Genomic DNA, 20,882 nt, shown 5'->3' with positions numbered 1-20,882 from the left:
CCTTGCTTCGAACCCTGCCCAGGCCGCGCTCACGAGAGCCCCTCTCCCTGATGGGGCTGGCTCATCCTCTCCAGCTCCTCATTACCTGGGTAGCAGTCTCGCTAGGGGTCCTGCCGGCTCCTCCCCCGCGGTCCCTCCCCTCCGCTTTGCTCCAGCCGGGGGCGGGGCGTGGCGGCCCATGGCTGTAAGGCGGCCGCGAGACGCAGGCTGAGCAGAGCGTTCCCGGCCGGAGGCTGGCATGGCCGCGTGCTGCTGAGCCCGAGCGCGAGGGGCCGCTGCCACCATGCCCGCGGGCGTGGGCGCTGCCCGGCTCTGCCTGCTGGCGCTCGCCCTGCCGGGCTGGACCAGAAGTAAGTGGCGGGGCGCCGGGGCGCGCGCGGCGGAGGGATGGAGGCGGTGTCCTGGGGGCTCGGGGACCTGAGATCGCCTTCCACCACTCCGCGGGGCGGCGCCCCCCAAGCCTGGGGAGGCCGGCTTTGTTCTCTCCTAGTGCGTCGGGAGGGGACGTGAAGGTTCGGGGACGCGGATCCATCAGCGAGAGCCTGGCGCGCGCGCCCTCTCGCTAGCTGGCTCCCTCGCTCCCTTTCCTCATTCTCTCATTTCTTTCTCTCTCCCCCTCCACCCCCTTCCTCCTCCTCCTCCTCTCGCTCCTGATTTTGGCTTCTCTTTCCGCTGCTTTCCCAGTCCCTGCGTTTCCTCCGGGCTTTGTGTGTGCGTTCCGAAACGCATAGAGATAAAACCCGAAGCATTATCCCTTTGGAACAGTTTCCTGTCTTGCATTGTCCACTTTCCCGTTCATCGGTATTTCTCACACTGTTACATGCTCCGAACACATAATTTTAATGACTATGAATTCCATACACAAATCTCAGAAATGACATTTTAAACATTAATTTCGAAACATGACTCATGCACAGAGAGGATGCCCAGGCAGCAAAGATTTATTGAATTGGTTTAGGGAGGCGGTGAGCCGAGTGGCGAGGGCTCAAAGCATTAGAGGCAGGGAGCGATGAGGCTCGGGGGAAAGCGTGGAAATCCTGCGCTGGGGTAGGTACAGAAGGCCGGGCACCCTTGGGGGCCAAGCAGCCATCCTCACTCGGAGTTATCTACTTCACTCATGTCCTTAGCACCGCGCGCAAATAGAAATCTACAGTTAACACCTAACTTCTTACGGTACAGCCTTTCAATTCTTGTAAGTAAGAATAGTCAGAAAAGTTGCATCCCTTAGATAAGTCATAGTCGAGAGAGCCTGTTGAACAATGCTCCTATGTGACATTGAAAAGCCATCGTGCTTGCTCTGTCTCATTTCCAACTTTGGAGCACTTTTTCTGAAGATGTCCTGTGTTCTTCTGTTATGGAGGCCTTGAGTTGCTTTCAATATTTTTTGCAGTCATAAAGATCTTTTCATTCCTGCAAGTATGCCATTAAATATAACGTCATCCCTATTTGTTGCAAAGAATCTGGACTTACCAGGTTCCCTGCAAAGGGCCTGCACTCTTGGTCCCCCACGATCACCAAGCTCCTGGTAGAGTAGTTGGCACATAAAAGTACCCAGAGAACACATCATCAATCAGTGAATGCTTTGCTTCTGATTTTCACCTTTAGGTAAAAGGTTCTACCTTTATGTTAAAGGTAACTTAAGTAATGCTAGTCTATTGAGCTTTTTTTTTTTTTAAAGATGTATTTTAATTGTGAATACCTTAGATCTGAAAGGAAAGTGAATCATAGGCAATCCAGCTCCTCGCACAAAACAATTATGGCCATCTTTTACATCACTCGTTCTGTTCTACAAGATTGATGTGGTTGGTAGAAAGAATAGATTTTAGAGTCCTTACCCTCTTCCCTAAGAGTCCTGTGGATCTGACTTACTCTTGTGAAGCTTTGGTCTTGGGAGATTGTCACTTTATTAAGATAATCTGCAACCAATGTTTGAAGTCTGCACTGCCTAGAACAAGTCTCCTCAAGTTTCAGTTCACCTTTCTTGCAGGATAGAGATCCTGCTACCCATCTCCTGGGCTGTGTGAGCATGAGGGAGGGTGAGGAGAGTGGTTTGGAAGGTAGCAAGTAGTGCACACATGCAAACAGGGATGCTTTAGGGATTAGGAAGCAATTTCCCAGTAAACCCCCAGTGCTGCTGTGAGATGGGCAGGTATCATTATCTTTATTTCACACATGAGAAAACTAAAGCCCAGTGGGAACAATACCGGTAGACTAGGCCTCCAGAATGTACCCAGCACCCCACCACTCCATTCCTCTCCTCTGATGTCATTGGAGGAATCTCCAGCCACTCTCTAGACTGCCTTCCGTTTCTCCTCACTCAGGCCCCCTTGCCACCCACCCTTCCTCCCTCCCTCCCCCCACCCCCAGGCAGCACAATCATTTTAAAACTGAATGCAGATAAAATCACTGTCTCAACTCTCCAGTGCCTTTCAAGTCTCTTTATAATAAAACCCAGACGCTTTCCCTGACCTCTGTGATACCCATGGCTGTGTTGCTAACCAGTAACCAACCTCTACCCACCCATCCCCACCCCCCATACCAGTTTACTGGACCCCTAGCTACCTCTACTTTCTGCTTGTTTCCAAAACAGGCCACCTCCCCTTCTGGTGCTCAGGCAGGGTGGATGCACTTGCTCGTCCCTCTACCCTAGCCATTTCTACTCTAGCCAGATCTTTGCAAGTTTGCCTTCTCCTGGCCCCCGAAGTCTCAATTAACTGCCATCTTTGCACATAAACCTGTCTAAAATAGGCACCCCTCTTCAGTATCTCTTTACTCCATGGTCCTCCTGTCTTCTACTTCTGGGATGGAAACTTTGGGAGGGTTTCGGGGACCTTGTGGGTCACGTTAACACTGTCTTGCCAATGGCTAGATGGCTGCCTAGACCTGAAGCTAGCAGTGGCCCAGTATGGGCTTCTTCCCTGCTGGCAGTACATGGCTCAGCTAGGAAGTGGAAGTCTGTGATTCCAATGCACTGCATCTTGTATTGGCAGGAGGAAGTGGGGAAGGCAGCCCCTGGCTACAGCATGAACTAGTAATACCTCAGTGGAAGACCACAGAAGACCCCAAGAGAGAAAAGGTAAGACTCAAAAGTTTTCCATTTCAGACTCAGCAGTTGACAGACAGCCTGAGGTGTGGGGCCACCCATTCCACTTGGCTGGGAACCTAGTTATACCATTACTTCTGTTTCTAGCCCACTCTATCCTCTCTGTGTTTCAAGCTTGGAAATCCCACATAGGACTTCCCTTCACTGTGTGACAATTTTTAGAATGCTCCCAAATGTTATTAGTTAAGGAAATGAAAATCCACGTTAATGCTGGCACAAGCTAAGTGCGAACATGTGTCACAAAAACCACCGACTCTCTACCGGAATTTATTAAAATTTGTCATTGTGGTGTTTGCTCTGCATAATGCATGCTTCCTTTTATCGATGAGATAATATGCTTGGAGAGAAAAATGATGGTCTAAACTGTTATTTGGTAAGAGGCAGGGTAGGGACTGTTACTGGGGAATGTCTTTAAATCCAACTGATTCCAACAAGGTGGACAAGCTTTCTCAGAGGAATTGAGAATAAGACAGAAAACATGTCCCTCTTCTTACACAGAGAACTTCACATTTCAGGGGGTTTTGTGCTTCTGTTTTCACAACTCTCATGGTACATGAAAAAGCTAAAAAGGAAGGAGTAATTGCTGTGTGCCCAGAACCAACTATGGAACTTACAGTTACTGAAACTTGAGTTTCCTCATTTCAACAGGGCTTAGAAGAAATAAGAAGGAAGAAGTCTGGGGAGGGGGGTAGTTAGTAAGATCCCTTTGGGTTCAGTGGGTCAGGGATTTATTACACATGTGCAAGAGCAAGAGTCTAGCAGGAGAGAGCGGAGAGAGCTGTGTCGGGAGAGAGCTCACACTTTGTGTTCTTGCATCTGGGAAACAAATGGAGAGGGGAAATGTCCAAAATTCTTGACGTTCCGGTTAGAGACATACAGGCATATCCCTAAATTCTCCAATTTGGATTTAGTAAGGAATGTATAGCAAATATATTAGGACAAAAGAAAGCAAGGAAAGCATTATTCTAATGACAATAAATGCATGGAATTCCTTTCATCAAAAAGTAGGAAAGGCTGAAAATAGCTTCCGGAAAAGTCTAGACAAATTAATGGATGGCTATCCTCAGGCAGGTTATTTTTAAAAATTTGAGATCTTGGATATTCCAACCTATCCATTATTGCACAAAGAATGAATCTGATACTTTTTATAGAGGCCCCTCTGTGCCCTCCAGATGTGGGATTCCGGGCATCCTCAGGAAGGGCCTCAGAAACAAACGGAGCTCCAGATCCTGTCTTTGTTCCCAGCCATTGTCTGCGTATGGGTCATTGTATTTTGTGGGATTACTTAGCACAGTGCCTGGCACCATAGTATTTGTTGAATGAACAAGGGAATGGATGCCAGAGAGAGAGAGAGGGGGAGAAAGATGGGGAGAGACAGGAAGGTGGGTCTCACTCAGGTCTCTTATTTTCATTTATGTAATTAATTCATTCATCAAACGTTAATTCAACACTCACTGTATACTAGCTATTATCCTGCATCTTAAGGAGGATACAGATATATAAACAGAGTTCCAGTGCCTTATAGAGCAGATCTGTTAATCCATCCCTAGATAGACAGGGATTTGTACGCTTTCTTGGGGGACATAGAACCAATATGCTAGCTCCCTGCACTTCTAGGAGAGGGGATGTCTTCCCAGCACAGGGTGCAGTAACAAGAGAAAGGCAGATCAGCGATCAGCGAGCTGGTTAACCTGATAAGCTGTCTCCATCCTTGCAATGCTGTTTCATTGTTTTGCTTGAAACATCCCCTAGAAACAAGGGGCCTCATATTTTAAATGTCATTGTCTGAATATCTTCCAGAGCAGAGAGGAATATTTTTGGATTGCACACTTAAAAATATATATTAGCTCTCATGTTGCAACTTGTGTCTCTTTGGGGAAGAGGTGACAAGTGCTTTGATTTGTGTCAACTTTCCTTTTTTGCCTGGGCTGTCACATTCCCCGCCCCTGCCCCCCCCCCCCCCCCCCAGAGAAGGGAATTGTTTTTTCTCAAATGGGACCACAGTCCCTAACATTTATGCGATTGGGCAGGAACCCTGACTGTGGAACTCCCCAGAGTAAAGTGACTAAGGACCAGCAACCAGAAGGAGGCATGGGCAGAGATAAAGTGGCCGGGGGCAACAGAAATAGAGAAGTGAATCCCTTAGTGAAAGTTATTGGGCAAGCATCCTCCCCACAAATTTTGAAATGTCCCTTTTTAAGAGAAGTAAATAAGATATATTAGCAAAGGATAGCAAAGGACAGAGTTGCCCAAGAGACCTGGATCAGAACGTTCAGATTTCATCAGAAACCTTGGTGGCTCTAAGTCTCAGGGATGCCCAGGACCCTGATGGGAAGCGGGGCTTGAAGCAAATAAGAAGAGGAATGAACTTGAGCTTTGCCCAACCTGGTGGCAAAACTGATGAGCCCTGTTTTCAGATTAGCCCAACCTAAGCTCTGTGGGAACCTGGAAATGGCTCTGCTCTAGCAAGGTGGACAGAGACTCCAGGAGTTATTAGTTCCATGGTCCAGAGCCAAAGCCCTCAACAGCTCAAAAAAATGATCCTGTTTTGAATATGTAAATATCCTGTTTTATATAAGTAATTTTTTCCTTCAAAAAATAAAACTTCAGCTGCCCCAAGTTGAAGCAGGGAAGGTTTTGTTTTGGATTTTCATTTTTTTTGAAGTTTTCCATATAGCAAGGTAAAAACAAATAAAAAGCCACTTCTCAAAATATAAACACAATTATAAAAATATGGAAAGATGCACAAATAAAAGTAAAATTAACCTTACTGCCAAGAAGTAACTATGGTAACCTTTTGGTTTATTACCTTTTTTCTTTACTGAAGTATATTTAAATGAGATATAAAATATTATATTTTGAGCCTTTGTGCTTAATAATTGTAATGTATACTTTCTTGGTAATTTGGGAATTATGAGAGCATTTTGTAGCATGCTCCACTGCATTGTGATTTTTGACTTCTAAACATTTTTGTCACTTTGCTATTTTTCAAGGTATCTTATTTTTTAAAGTTGGGGATGGGTGTGGAGGGACAGATACTAGTGACTTTGGGGATGGTTTTCAAGCTTATGGCCATACCTTAACTTGCCGATTCTGAATGTGAAGCAGCTTTGGCCATTGGCGAACTTTGTCGTACGTGTACAATGTGTCTATGAAGAGGCTTCCTCTGGTATTCTGGTTAGTAACCAACATGTATGAGGATTCCCTGTGTGTGCCAGGCACAGTGAAAAATTCTTTACATTTCACAACCTTATCTAATCCTATGAGGTTGATTATTAACATCTATTTTATAATGAAGGAGGGAGCTGTAGGAAGGCTCCAAGACATGCCCACATTCCTGTGTCAGAGGTCAGTCAGCACTGGAAGCCAGATCTGACCCCACACTCAACTTGCTGCTGGAGATGCCTGCCTTCAAGATGTGTACACAAGCACTCCCAGTGCATTTCAGCCTGGAGTTTCTTTCCTTTGTCTCTTGGGAGAAGGCAGAGGGGGGTGTAGGGCCTGTGGGACTGCAATTCTTTCACGTTGGAGCTAGAAAAATAGAGTAGTTGACCCTTTCTCATTCCCTTCCTCTGTCAGAGCACTTGCTGGACCCTGTGGCCTTCCTGGGAGGCTTGACCCCCACTTTTAGGGACTAACTCGCTTTTATTGTTGCCTTTAGCATCCACTCCAAGCTGAGCTCAGGGTAACAGCCGAGGGGCGAGAACTGATCCTGGACCTGGAGAAGAATGAGTAAGTGGACTCCCTCTTTGTCTAGAACCAAACAATTCACTTCCACTCCAGCCCCGGACGCAGGTGCTGCCTTCTTAAAAGGAAGCAGTTAGTGAGGGGACCCGAATTCTCAGTCCTCAGCTCTTTACAAGGAACTTCTTGCAAAGATGGCGTTTCTACAATCTCTTGATTTGCTGAGAAATTACTGGACTGCTTAACATTTTGCTTGAATTTGCTTTGTTGTATTTCCGGGGCCTCTTAGAGTTCCCTGCAGGAACCTGGGGTGTGTGTGTATGTGTGTGTGTGTGTGTGTGTGTGTGTGTGTTTGTGAGAGAGAGAGAGAGAGAGAGAGAGAGAGAGAAAGGGAGGGGGAGGGATGGACTGCATACTCCCAAGCAGCTGTCTAGCCAGCTCTAGCACAGCGCATGGCAGGAAGTGAAGGAGATTAGAAGGAAACAGCAGAGAGGAGATACAAGGTCGAGTATTCTGGGATTTGGCGCCTCAGACCCTGGCTGCTCCATCTGTTCTGGGTCAGCTAAGTCTGAGGTTCTGCCAATAAGGGCATGGCCAGCATCTCCTGGCTGCCTCAGGCCAGCTCTTCCATCTTCCTAACCTCATTCGTCTTGGGTGGCGGCCTGGTTCAGAAATATTCCACATTGATTTACCATCAAGTGTGAACGGTGATTCATGGTGTTAGGCAGGTGGACAGATAGAAAGCCTGACTGCTTCTGTTGTCTGTTCTTCGGCCATCCCTGATGGGCTTGGTTGCTGAAGAGCTCCCCTTCCTGGGTGGGGGGACCCTGCAGGCCACTGGTATTTCCCCTGCCATCATCCCACTTTCATCCCATGTACAGACCTTGCAGATAAGGCCGCGTGGCTTGGAGAGCTGCCGGCTCCTCTTGGCAGTCTCTGGAGCCCCCTGGAAGCAGATGAGTAATCAAATGCATCACTGCCAAGAAAGCCACGGAGAGGGACCTTCCCATGTCGAGGAGGATGGGAATGGCTGATCCGCCTGGGTAGAAAGCGAGAATATAAATTATTCCAAATTTGGGCTTTTGGGACATTGCAAAGAAGGCAGCTGTCGGCAGTGTGGAAAAAGTGCAGCTCCAGCAGCATTCCAGTGCTGAGCCTCAGACTTGTCTCCCTGCCTCCTGTCCGTGGTGGCCTTGGGGATGCCAGAAAGAGGGGCAGCTCAATCATGTTTGCTGCTTTCCTCCGAGAATAAAACTGGCCCAGGCATGTGTTCCTTTTGTCCCATTTCTCCTAGAACACACCTGGCTGGTTGCATCCCCTGTGGAGGGTGCAGAATCTGTCTGCCAGGATTTCTTCTTGCCTAGTCTTCCTCCCATCCTGCAGGAAAGCCCACAGAGATTCTCGTCCTCTCTCAGGGTCCTGCTTGGTTTTCTCTTGGCCCAGCCCTGTGCTGCCTGAGTCTAAAATGTCCTACTTTGCCCATTTGGTCCTTGGACTTCCTCTAGACAGCCAGGGGATGGGGCTGGTATCATGGGGCAGATGCTTAGGAGTTGGACTGCTCAAGCAGGGACCCAGGACTTGAGTCCTCATCCTTCCCTCCTGTCTTGGTACCTTTGCAAGAGGTCATAGAAAGTCAGAGCAGGAAGACTGCTTAAATAACACTGAATGCAATGGTTTAATGTGTGGATACAGACACTCAGAGAGGGATAGACACTTCTCTGAGGTCACACAGCAAGTGATTGAGAGGTGAGACAGATCATTTGTGTTCTTGGCTTGGGTCCAAACTCACAGAAACCCAGATTCCACTCACTAGCTGTGTGATATGGGGCAAATAACTTCCTCTTTTGAAATGTGTGTCTTTACCTTTACCATGAAGATGTTCCTGACCACCTCATAGGGTGGTTGTGAGGACTGGAGGAGGTAGACATGCCCAAAATGTTTACAGAATACAGGGTGGAGAGGCCCTCCCTGGTGGCTCAAGGGGTTAAGCACTGTATTATGGGGCGGTCCACAGCCTCTGCAGCACAAGTTCAGTCTCCGGACGGCCAGGGAGCAACCCACGTGGTGCAGCAGACCTCTCCTAACTCGCCTGCTGCTCCCCTCAGCAGTGTATTTCAGTCAGTCTGCCTGTTCTGTTCTCCGCTCTGTCTCTGGTAAATCCTCTCACAAACACACACACTCCTCCCCACCCCCCCCACATCTCTGCCCTGCCTGTACCCCAGCTCTTATATGCGTGAATACATAAATCTTAAAAAAAAAGTAAAAAAAAAGGTTAAAAAAAGTAAAAAAAAAGTAAACAAAAAAAGTAAAAAAAAAAAGAAAAAGAATACAGTGTGGAGAGTTCTGCTTGTGAGGTGTGATTGTCCCACACGGGACACACAGCATTGTCTGTCTGCTGCACCCAGCAGTTCTCTGGCTGTCCCGCGAGGTGCAGGAGGCAGGATATGGCTCCTGACCTCCTTGAGTTGGCAGGAGGCAGGAGACTTGACAAAGTGGAAGCAGCACAGCCCATCAAGATGACATCACCAGGTATTCCTGGGGGACGGCTTCCTGCTATTCTCGTCTAAATTGGGCTTTTTGTTTTTGAACACGTGTCAGCATGCGGAACTCCAACTGCACACGACTTCCGAATGTGTTTATTTCCCAAAGCCTCCCCATTCATGCTGCGCGCCGGCCCAGATTCAAAAGAGTTCGGGGAGCTGCTGCTTCCCTGGCTTTTTAAAGTCATTGTGTTCACCTTCTTATCATCATTATCCCATGATATTTGAGGGGAACCGGGTCCACGCTCAGGGCCTCCTCAGGCACTGGTTCTACACCTTCTCCCCAGATTTCTTCACTCTTTCCCTCCCCCTGTACCTGCACAGTGTCCTGGGGTAGAGCCACAGCTTAGCTTCTTAGTGGGGGAGCAGTAAGCAAACCAAGCAGCGAGTGAATAGTGCATCTGGTGACAAGCTGTGGAGGAAGCAAAGGAGAGGGGGCCGGTGAGGGTGTGCAGTTCTGAAGGGTGGTCAGAGAGGGCCTTGGTAGTGGGTGATATCTGAATGGAGCCCCGAAGGAGCTGAGGATAGGAGCCACATGGTGGTCAGCCAGATGACATTTCCAAGGGGAAGGAGCCATCAAGTTCCACGACCGGAATGCTTTGTAAAGGTTTCCCCTCCCCCTTCCACCTCACCCCCCACACTGGATTCTCAAACCTTCCTGTAGCTGTGGGCAAGGGCCTCTGGGAGCAGAGGGGGAGGGAAAAGCTACGTCTAATTTATTTTTCATCGTCCTGAGGTGTCTGGCCTCTTCCCATCAAATCACAGCCCACGTGCTAATGCAGGGCCCAGAATAGCAGCGAGCAGGCCTTTAGTGGAATTTGAGCATGGAGACATGGCCAAGAATGGTGAGGACAGAGGAGTTTGGGGGATGGGCAGGAGTGAAGAGGGGGCAGCAAACAGGCCTGCAGTGCATCAGTGGACGCCCTGAGGTGCCTTCGTTCAACAGCACGGCAGCCTCAGCCTTTTTCTGCTGTGGAGCAGCTCGGGATAAATGGGCATCATTCCCATGGGAGACACACTCCCTTTTCTCTAAGCAGGTGAAAAAGTGACATCGCAGGTGCTGTCTGAATGTGGCTGTCATGTTGGATAGTCCTAGGTTCAGATCCTGGCTCTGACACTTACTAGCTGTCTGTTCTCCTTAAGCCTCAGTATCCCTCTCTGGAGCATAATGAGCGCCTCATACCCTAGAGCCCCAGGGAGGGTGAGTGACATTTGTAGTATCTTAAGGACCAGCCCAGCACAGGACCCAGTGTAGCTGGTTCCAGCAAGGCACCATGGCATGGCTTCCATGCCCATCAGTGGCAACTGCTTTGACCTCTCACTGTTGACTGTGCAGGTTGTTGTGAAATTCGTAGCCATGCCAATGTTTAATAAGTGAAGGAGAGCCTGCTAGCAAGAGTCTGGTGGGCCCCCCTGGGACTTCCCCTGTGGTTGTGAGGACACACACAGAACTGAGACACAGTTTCTGAAGCACATGCACAGGCTGCTGCTTTCGTTGGGGAGAGGGGAGCAGAAAGGAGGTGATATTTACATATTGTTGCGTATTTTTGTTTTAGACCCAACAGTAGGTCACAAAGGCTGCACTCTGCTCTAACAAGGTATATCTTCCATGTGCTCACACACACATCATTGGCCAGTGTCGATCGGGCATAGTTGTTGTAAGAAGAAGCCCATTTGCCACAGGGGTACTGTTGGGTGCTGAGCTCAGAGACAGGCAATGTGCAATTGGGCTGTGAGCCCGCTGGGCCTCCTGGGCCTCAGTGTTCTCATCTGTATGTTGAGGCTTTTGTCCCAGCCAAGGTCTCACACCTTTTCCTGCTGTCCCTCCTTAAAGAACACCATGTGAGTGGAAAGAGGGAAGAGAAGTCCTTGCCTCAGGGGTTTGCGCTCCAGCTGTGTTGGCTTCCCTGGAGAGAGGGGGCAGTGGAATAATGGCAAGTGACTCCCAAGCCATGGACCTGGAGGTTAAGGATGTTCTGCTAGTACTGGACTCACCATTTAGGCAACACAAACACAAGAAGGGAAATTACAGGGAAGAAATTGCAGGCTGCTATTTTCACAGCCCACAATTTTGAGGCAGAAATCCATAATATATTTCTCCATGTAATTTTCCCCATGATTTTCCCCAGCCCAGAAACCATATTTGACCAAAACTGTTCTTGCTGAAATGAAAGGACTTGTCCTTAGCTGTAGGTCTCTGAGAGTTGAGTGTCTCCAGGGAAAGGTAGGCCCTGAATTGAATTGAATTTGAAGGAATTCTCTCTCCTTTCTCCACTTCTCCTTGAAGGAGGGCATGCTGACTTGTATAGTGAACAGGCTACAAGATGTTCACAGGGTAGGATCCCTACATTCAAGGTCATCTTCAAAAGCAAACAAGCAGCTCCTAGGGCACTTTGCTGGGAGCACCTGTGGTTGCATACAGTAAGTCCTTGAGTAATATCATTTGGTTATAACATTGCTGAAAAAAAAAAAAAACCACAAAAACTAAACCAACAATCTTGGCTTACGTTGAATGAAATGATATTCTTGTTTGAAGATATGATTTTGTTATGATGTCATTTTGCTTTAAAGTCACCGTTTCCAAGAACCTATCAACAATGCTAAGTGAGGCCTGTCTGTCCTTTCTGCTGGTCTCTTGAGTACATTCTGGAGCTTTCATCTCTTCTCGGAACTGGCCTTCCTTGAGTCTCGCTGAACCTAAGATTTAGGTTTGACTTTGGGAAAGGGAGCGACGTCCTGGGTCTCACCCTTTCATTGTGCTCCAGCCCTGTCAGTCAAAGAGGGAGCCTGTTTGTGCAAATGTAGGTAATGCCCAAGAATGACTCTTTGTTCTTTTCTTGTTTATATCAACCTCCTGGCCTCCGGGAGAATAGTATTGCCCAGGCAGTATTTGGGCATTCCCAGCTTTCCCACAATGGCACCCACCCTTCCTTCTGACCTCAATCCCTCCATTCCTCTGCCTTCATATACAGGGGAGGAAATTGCTTTGTTGTCTTGGAAATCAGACTCCATCCTGGAGATGAAGAGCCATTCTCTGTTCTTGGTGTGGCCAAGCTCCTGAGTTTTCTCTTTTTTCATTCAGCTCTGTTTGAATTGCATCACACTGACAGACCTGGAGGGGGGAGGATTAGTAGGCAGGAAAGGGGTTTTTCAGCACCAGACAGGATGGATAAGTTACCACCTCTTCCTGCTGCTCTTCTAAGGAGGCCTGGTAGACATGTGGAGGTGGTGCCGAGGAACACCCCATAACCCCCTTTCCCCACTCATCTCCTCAGCTTCTTCTGGGGTCAGAAGTAAACTCGAGCATCTTATCTAAGAAAAAGGACCATTCTCCTTGACCCTCTCTTGTCAGGAGTTCATTTGTTCTTGGCCAAATTTAATTTCCTGGATCAGAGAGGAGCTTAAGAGAGGCTTAGCTGGATCCCCGTGCTTTTGGTGAGCCATGCTTCAGTGAGTTGCATTTAAATGAGTCACACACATATGGATTGCATTCCACTTAAAATACACATAGCTTAAGAAATTAGAGGATATCATTTTTTAACCAAGCATTTGGCAAGATATAAAGTATTCAAAATGTTTTTCCAAACCCGGCACACAGCTGGGCTCCCTATTCCTGCAGCTGAGCTTGTACAACCCAAGGAGACGGTGCCGAGGAAGTGGTTGAAGGGATGGGTGGGGACACGAGAATTTGATGAGCACTGTGAGTGTCTGAAATGTCTTCAATTTTTTTTTTTTTTAAAGTATCAGGAACTGAATTTACCCTGCTACTCTGACTCTGAGTCAGAGAATGCCTGTGTTGATCTAAATCTCAAGTTCTGTGCTAGGCACCCTGACCCAGAAAGAGCTGATGGTTCTGATTGGGATGTGGTTTCTGAGTGTAGTTTTGTGGATTGAAATCCATTTCATTTATAATTTCCATTTTGTGCATAACCCCTGGAGTTGCAGTCCAAGTGGATTGCCAGCCAATCTGATATGGTCTTTGTACAAGCCAAATTCTCAATCTCACCCCTGAGTAAGCAGGGTGTGTATTGTTTCTAAATCACTGGAAACATGATACTGCTTTCCTAGGGCCCATTGTCTAACTAGGAGTGGAGATCACAGGGATGTAGCCACAGTTGCCCAAAGAGAGTAAAGGGGTATCCAAAACTGAAATGACAGACCCAGATGATCAGAGCAAGAGCACATGCTCCTGAAACACTGTCATCTATAGAATAGAACAAGCTTGGGCTCTGGTGCCAGAGACTAGATTTAGTTTCAGGCACAGATACTTCTGGGTAGGAGGTCTTTGGCAAGCTGCTTGTACTTCTAAATTTTATTTCTTCATTTCTATTCATTATACAAATCCTTTGCTGAGAGTTAGCCACTGAGCAAAAGCACCTAACATGTCTTATTTGGTCCTTGTGGCAACTCAGAAAAAAAAGAAAAAGGTATATAACTTCATATTTGTTTCAGATGTTCACTATAGTGATTCAATACATGTTCATACTGTGAAGTGATCACCACACATAGTTACAAGTATTTTATTCTTGTGATGAGAACTTTAAGGTCTGCTCTCTTAGCAACTTTCAAATATCCAGTGGAGTACTGTTAAGTATAGTCACCATGCTGAACGTGATATATCTGGGAATTACTTATCCTGGAACCAGAAGTTTGTGCCTTTTGACCCCCTTTAATCTCCCCTTCTCCCAGGGAAGGAGAAGTATCTATAGTTAAGGTTTGTTTTTTAAAAAATCCTACATATTAGGAAGATGATACAGTGTTTGGCTTTCTCTATCTGCTTATTATACTTAACCTTGTGTTCTCAAGGTCCATCCATATTATCACAGATGGCAGAATTGCCTTCTTTTTGAGGGCTGAATAATATTCCATTGTATATGTGTACCACTTTATCCATTCCTCCACTGATGGACACTTAGTTGGTTTCATGTTTGGCTATTGTGAATAGTGCTGCTCTGCACATGGGGATACAGATGTCTTTTGAGTTATTGTTTAGTTTCCTTTGGATAAATACCCAGAAATGGATTTAGAAGATCACATCGATCTACTTTTAGTGGCTGTACCATTCTACATTCCTACCAGTAGTGCACAAGGGTGCCCTTTTCTCCACTTCCTTGCTATTTGTTATCATTTGTCTTCTTGATGATGGTCATTCTGACAGGTGTGAGGTGGCATCTCACTGAAGATTTGGTTTGCATTTCCCAAACCAAATGATGATGATGAGCACTTTTTCATGTGTGTTGGCCACCTGTATATCTTCTTTGGAGAAATGCTATTCATATTCTCTACGCATTTTTTTTTATCAAATTGTTGTTTTTTTATTTGTTGTGTGTTTTTTTGTTTTTTTTTTTGCTATTGAGTTGTTCCTGGCTGCCCTTTGACAAAGGAGATCTTATTCACATTTTTACAAATGAGGGAACTCAATTATGAAGAGTTGAAGTAATTGCCGAGTGTCTGGCAGACCAGGGAGTCAGACTCAGGTTTCTTTGCCTCTTCCCGTACTCTACTGCCTGCACAGGAAATAATTTCAGAGTGTGGCATGCTGAGAAATGACCTCTCCACGACATCCACAATCTACTTGCTGCAACATGAGACTGTGCTACCTTCTATGGCCAAAAAACAAACAAACAAAACCCCCCAAAAAGTCTTTTAGGGTGATTATGTTAAGGATTCTTAGGAGGGGTGATTATCTGGGAATACCTGGGTGGGCCCTAAATGGAATCACATTTATTTGTGATTACAACTTATGCATGTGTATGTAATGTATTTTTGTGAGGGAGGCAGGAGTCTTGATCACAGACAACGAGAAGACAGACTTCCAGGCTGGAATGAGTCCAGAGCGTGGCTCCCTGTGCCCGCAGGTGCCCTGGGCTCTGGCCTCGCCTTTGTGTACCTTGGTTTCCTCACCCTTCCAGCGGGCATCGCTTCGGATGGTGGTTGAAGTCCATAACGTAATACCGTTAAAGGGCCTTGCACTGTGAGAGCGCAAGAAGTAGTTACTATTATTTGTATTTTGCAGGGTCGGAAAAAACATTTAAGAATGAAGTAAGAGGGAATTCCCCGGAGCTGCTTTCCAAATGCTATTAAGCAGAGTTGACCTTAAAACCCATTGCCCCGGGAGGAAATTCACTGTGCTCTCCAGCTGTGCCCAGTTTGACCTTACTGTATCTCACAGACACAGCTTTGCAGGGTTTCTCCAGTCAGCCAAACTGTACCTCTTCTGGTGGGCAGCGTCAGTGCCCAGGCCCTCTCTGGGCACAGCCCTGAGCTGCCTGATAAGGAGGTCAGGATTGGTTCACAGGTTCCGGATCTCTCCTTCCAGAGGCCCGCAGCCAGGCTGCCTGTGCAGCCAGGAAGGATGTCCATGGTTTTCTTTTGTCTCAAGCTTATTTCTCCTGGCGGCCCTTCAGCAGGAGCAGGGGGTAAGATGAATGGCAGGAAGCTGTCAGCTGCCTGCTAGCCTGAGATGGACTCTTGTCAGAATGGAGGGAAGCGTGTCCTTGGAGGAAACCGGGAGCTGGTTCTCTCTTGGTTTGGAGGGTCCCTTATCCATCCTTTGAGATAACAGCCAGGGTTGGCATCCAGCCTTCACCCTGAACATGCTGCTTAACATCTTTTTTTTTTTTTTTTTAAGATTTATTTATTTATTTATTTGTAGAAGAACTGGAGTGTAGGCCAGAGGTACAGGGGAGGAGAGTGACAGGATTCACCAGAGACAGAGTGGGGAGTAGAACAGGCAGACTGACTGAAAATACACTGCTGAGGGGAGCAGCAGGCGAGACAGGAGAGGTCTGCTGAGCCATGTGGGTTAGCTCCCTCTCTGGGGATCAAACCCAGGCTGTCATGGTGATAGCACTGAGGCTTAATTAACCCCTTTGTCACCAGGGAGGTCCCTTGACATCATTTTTTTTAACCCTATGTGCATTTACCCAAATGGGCTCATTATCTATGCTCAGCTTTATAGCCATTTTTTTTTAACTTGGAAATACAGCATGGACAATCACCAAATTGTTTTTAAAATTTTATACAAGAACATTTTGATGTGTTTGAAAACTCTGATAATAAAATTCTAGAAAAAAATATTACAGATGAAATAGAGTTTTAAAATAAATGAGTCTGTACTTTATGCTATTCCATTATTTACTTCAATACCTTGCCCATTTATAGACCCCTTTCATTCTTTTTAATGACAACATAGGATTCTATCGAGTGGATGATACAAATATATTAATTTCCCTATTAGTGGACACTTAGATTTCCAGTTTCTTTCTACTAAGATAATGCTGCAGGAATAGCCTTACATATGATCTTTAAGTACATTTACAATTATTTCAATAGGATTGAGTCCTAGAAGTAGATTTGCTATGAGCGTATACATTTAAAATATTTTACATTTTGACAAACTATAGCTCCTGCTCCACAGATATCTCCCCAAATGCCATTCTTTATGGCAGAGTGAGAGTACATTATGGATGAAGTATTTCCATGTAAATTTTTTGTATCATTTTAATGGTTCTGTGATACTGCTTTGCATGTATATGCCATAATTAACTTCTAAAATTTCTTATAATGACAAATGGTCACATGTACAGACAAGTAGAGTAATATAATGAGCTGTTATATACCCCATTACCCAGATCCGACAATAATCAAGATGCCATGATTAATTTTATGACTGATAGGCATTCATTTCCTCTTTTTTTTTTTCATTTTTACAAAAAGTGCTGGAGTTAACAGCTTGTAATCTTTGGGACGTGCTATTAGAAGTACACCTCCTAGATGTGAATCACTGGGTCAAAAGGAATTGACATGGAGCACATGGATAGATATAGATGAATGGACTTTGTCTTCTCTTTAAGTTACATCCTGCCATCCCTGACACAGAAACATGTTCTAGCCTCTGCTTCTGCATTCCTAGAGCTGGGAGGTTTTTCTGGTGGTGGTGCACACTTTTATGGCCTTGTCCCTAAGGCAGCCTTATCCATTTCCTTATCTATTCCAGCCTCACAACACTGCCTGCTGGGTCAGGAGTGGGGGCTAATTTTTAACCTTAGTTTTTAACCTTATTCAATTGTACCCTGACAAGAAGGTTGGAGAAGAGACACACCTGCCTAGGCAGAGGTGGGCAGGAGAACTGCATCTTGCCAGTGCAGAAATTGCACTGATATAGACTTCTTCTCTTGTGGGGCCAGGCGCAGGGTGGGGGGGAAATCATTCCTTTGTGGGATTGTTAACTGCTGTTAAATTATTTCTAGTGTTGGCACTGAGACAGGGCAAGCTAGGGTTATTAGGCAGTTTTAGGACAGTGCAGGAGGGGACCTTTGAAGAATTCAGGAAGGCTTCAGAGATAAGGACGAGCAAGGAAATGAAACCAATTCCACTGGGAAAAACAAACATCCCAGCACCACAGATAATCTTGTTAAGGATGGTCCTGGTTTTCTTCAGATGATAAGATAAGGTGTAAAGATGCTCACCGGGAGGGCTAGACCATAAAGATAAAGATATAACAAATGGGGAAAGACAGACCTGTTAGATAAGGAATGTGAAGATCTCCCACTCAGTAGCAAATTAAGTGAGACAGCCAAAAACTGACCAATCACAAAGAGACTGGTAGAGCTTTAGAATAATCAGGGAAGGAAAGTATATATTCCCTGAGACACGACTCCACTTTGGCTTCCTTGCCCCTCCCAGGCCTGGTTCCCTGGCCTGGGAGTCCCACTTTATTTCTGCTCTTTTTCTTCTCAATAAACTTTTTCTAAACAAACCTGCCCTGCCTCTTCTCGCTTGCTTGCCTGAGCGTCTGCGAAGTTCCTGCTGTGGCTTCGTGAGACACCAACCCGTGGGGGGTCTAGCGGCTGGGGCTCAGCGCTGCCCTGCAGCCTGGAATCCGTTCCTGGCTGGGAGACTAGGCCTGACAATTCCGGCATCAGCACCTAGGGATTTTTTTCTGTATTTGACTAGTAGATTTGAAAGGGCCTGTGACTTTTTTTTACAATGGCCTTCAATCTCCAAATCCCCACCTCCAGATACCTTACTTTTCTATAGCTTGTTTTATGACTATGTTAATCATTTTTATGACTATGTTAACCCCCACCTCTAGTTTCTGCTCTTGTGATGCCTCCCTCCCAAATTTTCTACTCTTAGCCTCCTTCAGTCCCACCTTTCCAGACCTCTTATTTTGCCCCTGCCTTAAAAGAGTATGCAATGACTCTTCATCCCTGGACACTGGAGGATGTGACTTCTCCCCAACCTTTGTGCTTGGGCAATGGGGAGCATGACTATCAGGGAAAATATATGGTAGCATTGATACAGTAGGAGGCTGATAGTGGGGCCTCTGTGCTGATTCTGCCTTGAGAATGAAACCACATTTTCATTTCACCCAAGAGGTATCTTCATTTTAAAAAAGTAAGCTTACTCTTTTCCATTTAGAACTGGGTGACATTATGCAGTCCTTTGGCTGACATCTTGAATACTTTAAGAGGGCAAGTTTAGCAATACCCTGGAGCAAGTTACAAGCCTTGTATAAACTCCAGGGTGCTGGGCTTGAGCTCTGGACCAGTGATTGTCTTAACTTCATGTCTTTCTTCCCTTTCTCTTCCTTCATTCAACAAATATTGTGAGTGGCAACCACCCGGCAGGCATTTGGTTAGCGACCTCCATATCCCTACTTTGGTCTGCCTCATACTTTACTGTAGCTGGTTTAACAACTACATTAATCATTTCTTCCCCCACCTCCAGTTTCTGCTGTTGTGGTGCCTCCTTCCCAAATGCTCTACTGTTAGCCTCCATTTTGGGATTAAAATAGCCTCTGCTATTTTGGGATTCAGAGATTAGTGGAGGAGACTGCACATCAAACCATTGCCAAACAATGTGGAGTATGTTGTGATGGAGGAAGCAGAGGTTAAAGCAGAAGAGGTTGTGGGATGATAGGCGATGAGTCCTTGAAAGGACTTGTAGGCTCCTGAAAGGGGTTTGGTATTTATCTTAAGGGCAATGGGTAGATGATTAAGAATGTGAAAAATCAGATGGTGACTCCAACCAAAATGCCTTTGAAAAGGACTGCTTCCACTGAAGTGTAGGGATAGTACTGGAAGGGGCAAGACTACCTAGCATTTATGGTAAAACCCTTTCAAAGCTTTATAATTTGAGTGGGAAGTTATGGAGACTTACTCTAGGAAAGAGGTAGCTGATGCAGAGAGCTGGGTCTGGGCTCTGGAGATAGTTGAGGGTGAACTCATGGGTACTGGGACAGAGGGGCTGAAGATGGGCAAAGGGAGAATTTGGATTCCAGGGCCATTCTGAGGTCACAGGTATGAGTAGGTTGAGGGACGGTGCTGCCAGGGCTTGGGTTTCTGTTCTTTGCTGTGGGGTCTCAGATCTTCAGTTTGCTCACTAGATGCAGGTAAAAAGCCCCACTCGCCAACTTTGCAGGACCATGGTGGGTATCAACTAATCTATGAAAAGTAGTGTCCTGTCCTCTTTCCATGACCCTTACAAAGTCCTGGCAGAAGGAAAATCTGCCCTCACTCTGGTTATCTCTGCAATTTGGCTCTTACATAGTCTTTCCTCCTTATCTACAATTCTAAGCACTTGATCAACTCCCAGGAACTGATGAGATCTCCGCTGTTATAGCAGCTGAGGTTTCTCTGGGGGTTCTCAAACCAGCTTTTGTTGAAAACAATGATATCATTGAGAGGGTGGATCTGGGCCAGGCTGCCCTCAGCCAGTTCCTGGAGAAATGGGGTCTTTATGGCTCCTGCACTGTGGCTCTGTTCCAGCCCCTCCCATAGCTCCCTTGGGCCCCCTGCCCCCTTTTCCTGCTCTTAACCCCACCCCAACCCCTGAGGTTATGGGTTTCCAAAAAACTGGCAGCTACCACATTTTCTCCTCTTGCATCAGTCTCCCTGGAGAGAGGTCCCGATGGGCCAAGGGGCTATAATGGCTGCATTATGTCAGGACTGCTTTCTTTTTCCAAGCCCCCCTTTCGGTGGAAGGAAGGACAAGTCATGGAAAGGGATTCATCTGAAAAGGGGGTGAAGCACTAGAGAAAGAGGTGCTCGAGAGTTGGCAAAGATGTCAGACTGCTTGTATTCTAGGAGCTCTTTATCTCTTGACCTAAAGATGCTTGGCTTGGGGTTGAGTAAGCATGCAGTGCTTCAGCTAGTGATAGTGTTAGGGGGAAAGGATAAGGATGTCCTGAGCTAATTCCATATGGGCTTTGTGGACACCACCCCCACTCCAGACCAAAGCCATCAAGGCATTAGGAAAGACAAATCCCATCACCACCAAAGGGAAGATGGCTGGGACCTGAGGGTGGAGTTGAGCAGCCAGGTTTGGTATAAAAACCAGACACGTGGGCCTTGGGGGGTCTCGCTCTGTCACTCGCCTCCTGGCTTCACGGCTCCTGGCTGGTGGCCAGCTCTCAGAGTGCCATTTGGGATGGGTAGGACGCATTTAAAACTTTGTCTCCCACTTTTCTCCCTGAGTTGTACATTTCCTCATTTGCCCTTCCCTTGTAAATAAACCTTTTATTAACCTTTCGTGTGTGCCTGCAGTAG

General features: G+C 46.4%; 1 protein-coding gene across 1 annotated transcript in view; it reads left to right on the top strand.

Annotated features, from left to right (window-relative positions):
• Positions 1–283: 283 nt before the first annotated feature.
• Positions 284–20,882, top strand: part of ADAM19 (ADAM metallopeptidase domain 19) — a gene marked incomplete at both ends in the record, with an annotated part of 73,832 nt that continues 53,233 nt past the window's right edge. The window contains 3 exons of the mRNA XM_084242950.1: positions 284–350; positions 2,991–3,076; positions 6,765–6,835. Coding sequence (XP_084099076.1) covers positions 284–350; positions 2,991–3,076; positions 6,765–6,835 — 224 coding nt within the window. The remainder of the gene's footprint in view (positions 351–2,990; positions 3,077–6,764; positions 6,836–20,882) is intronic.

The sequence above is a fragment of the Talpa europaea genome, assembly GCF_964194135.1.
Source record: "Talpa europaea genome assembly, chromosome: 9".
NCBI lineage: Eukaryota > Metazoa > Chordata > Mammalia > Eulipotyphla > Talpidae > Talpa > Talpa europaea.
The sequence above is the reverse complement of the archived record's forward strand: the minus strand, read 5'-3'. Positions and strand labels throughout refer to the sequence as shown.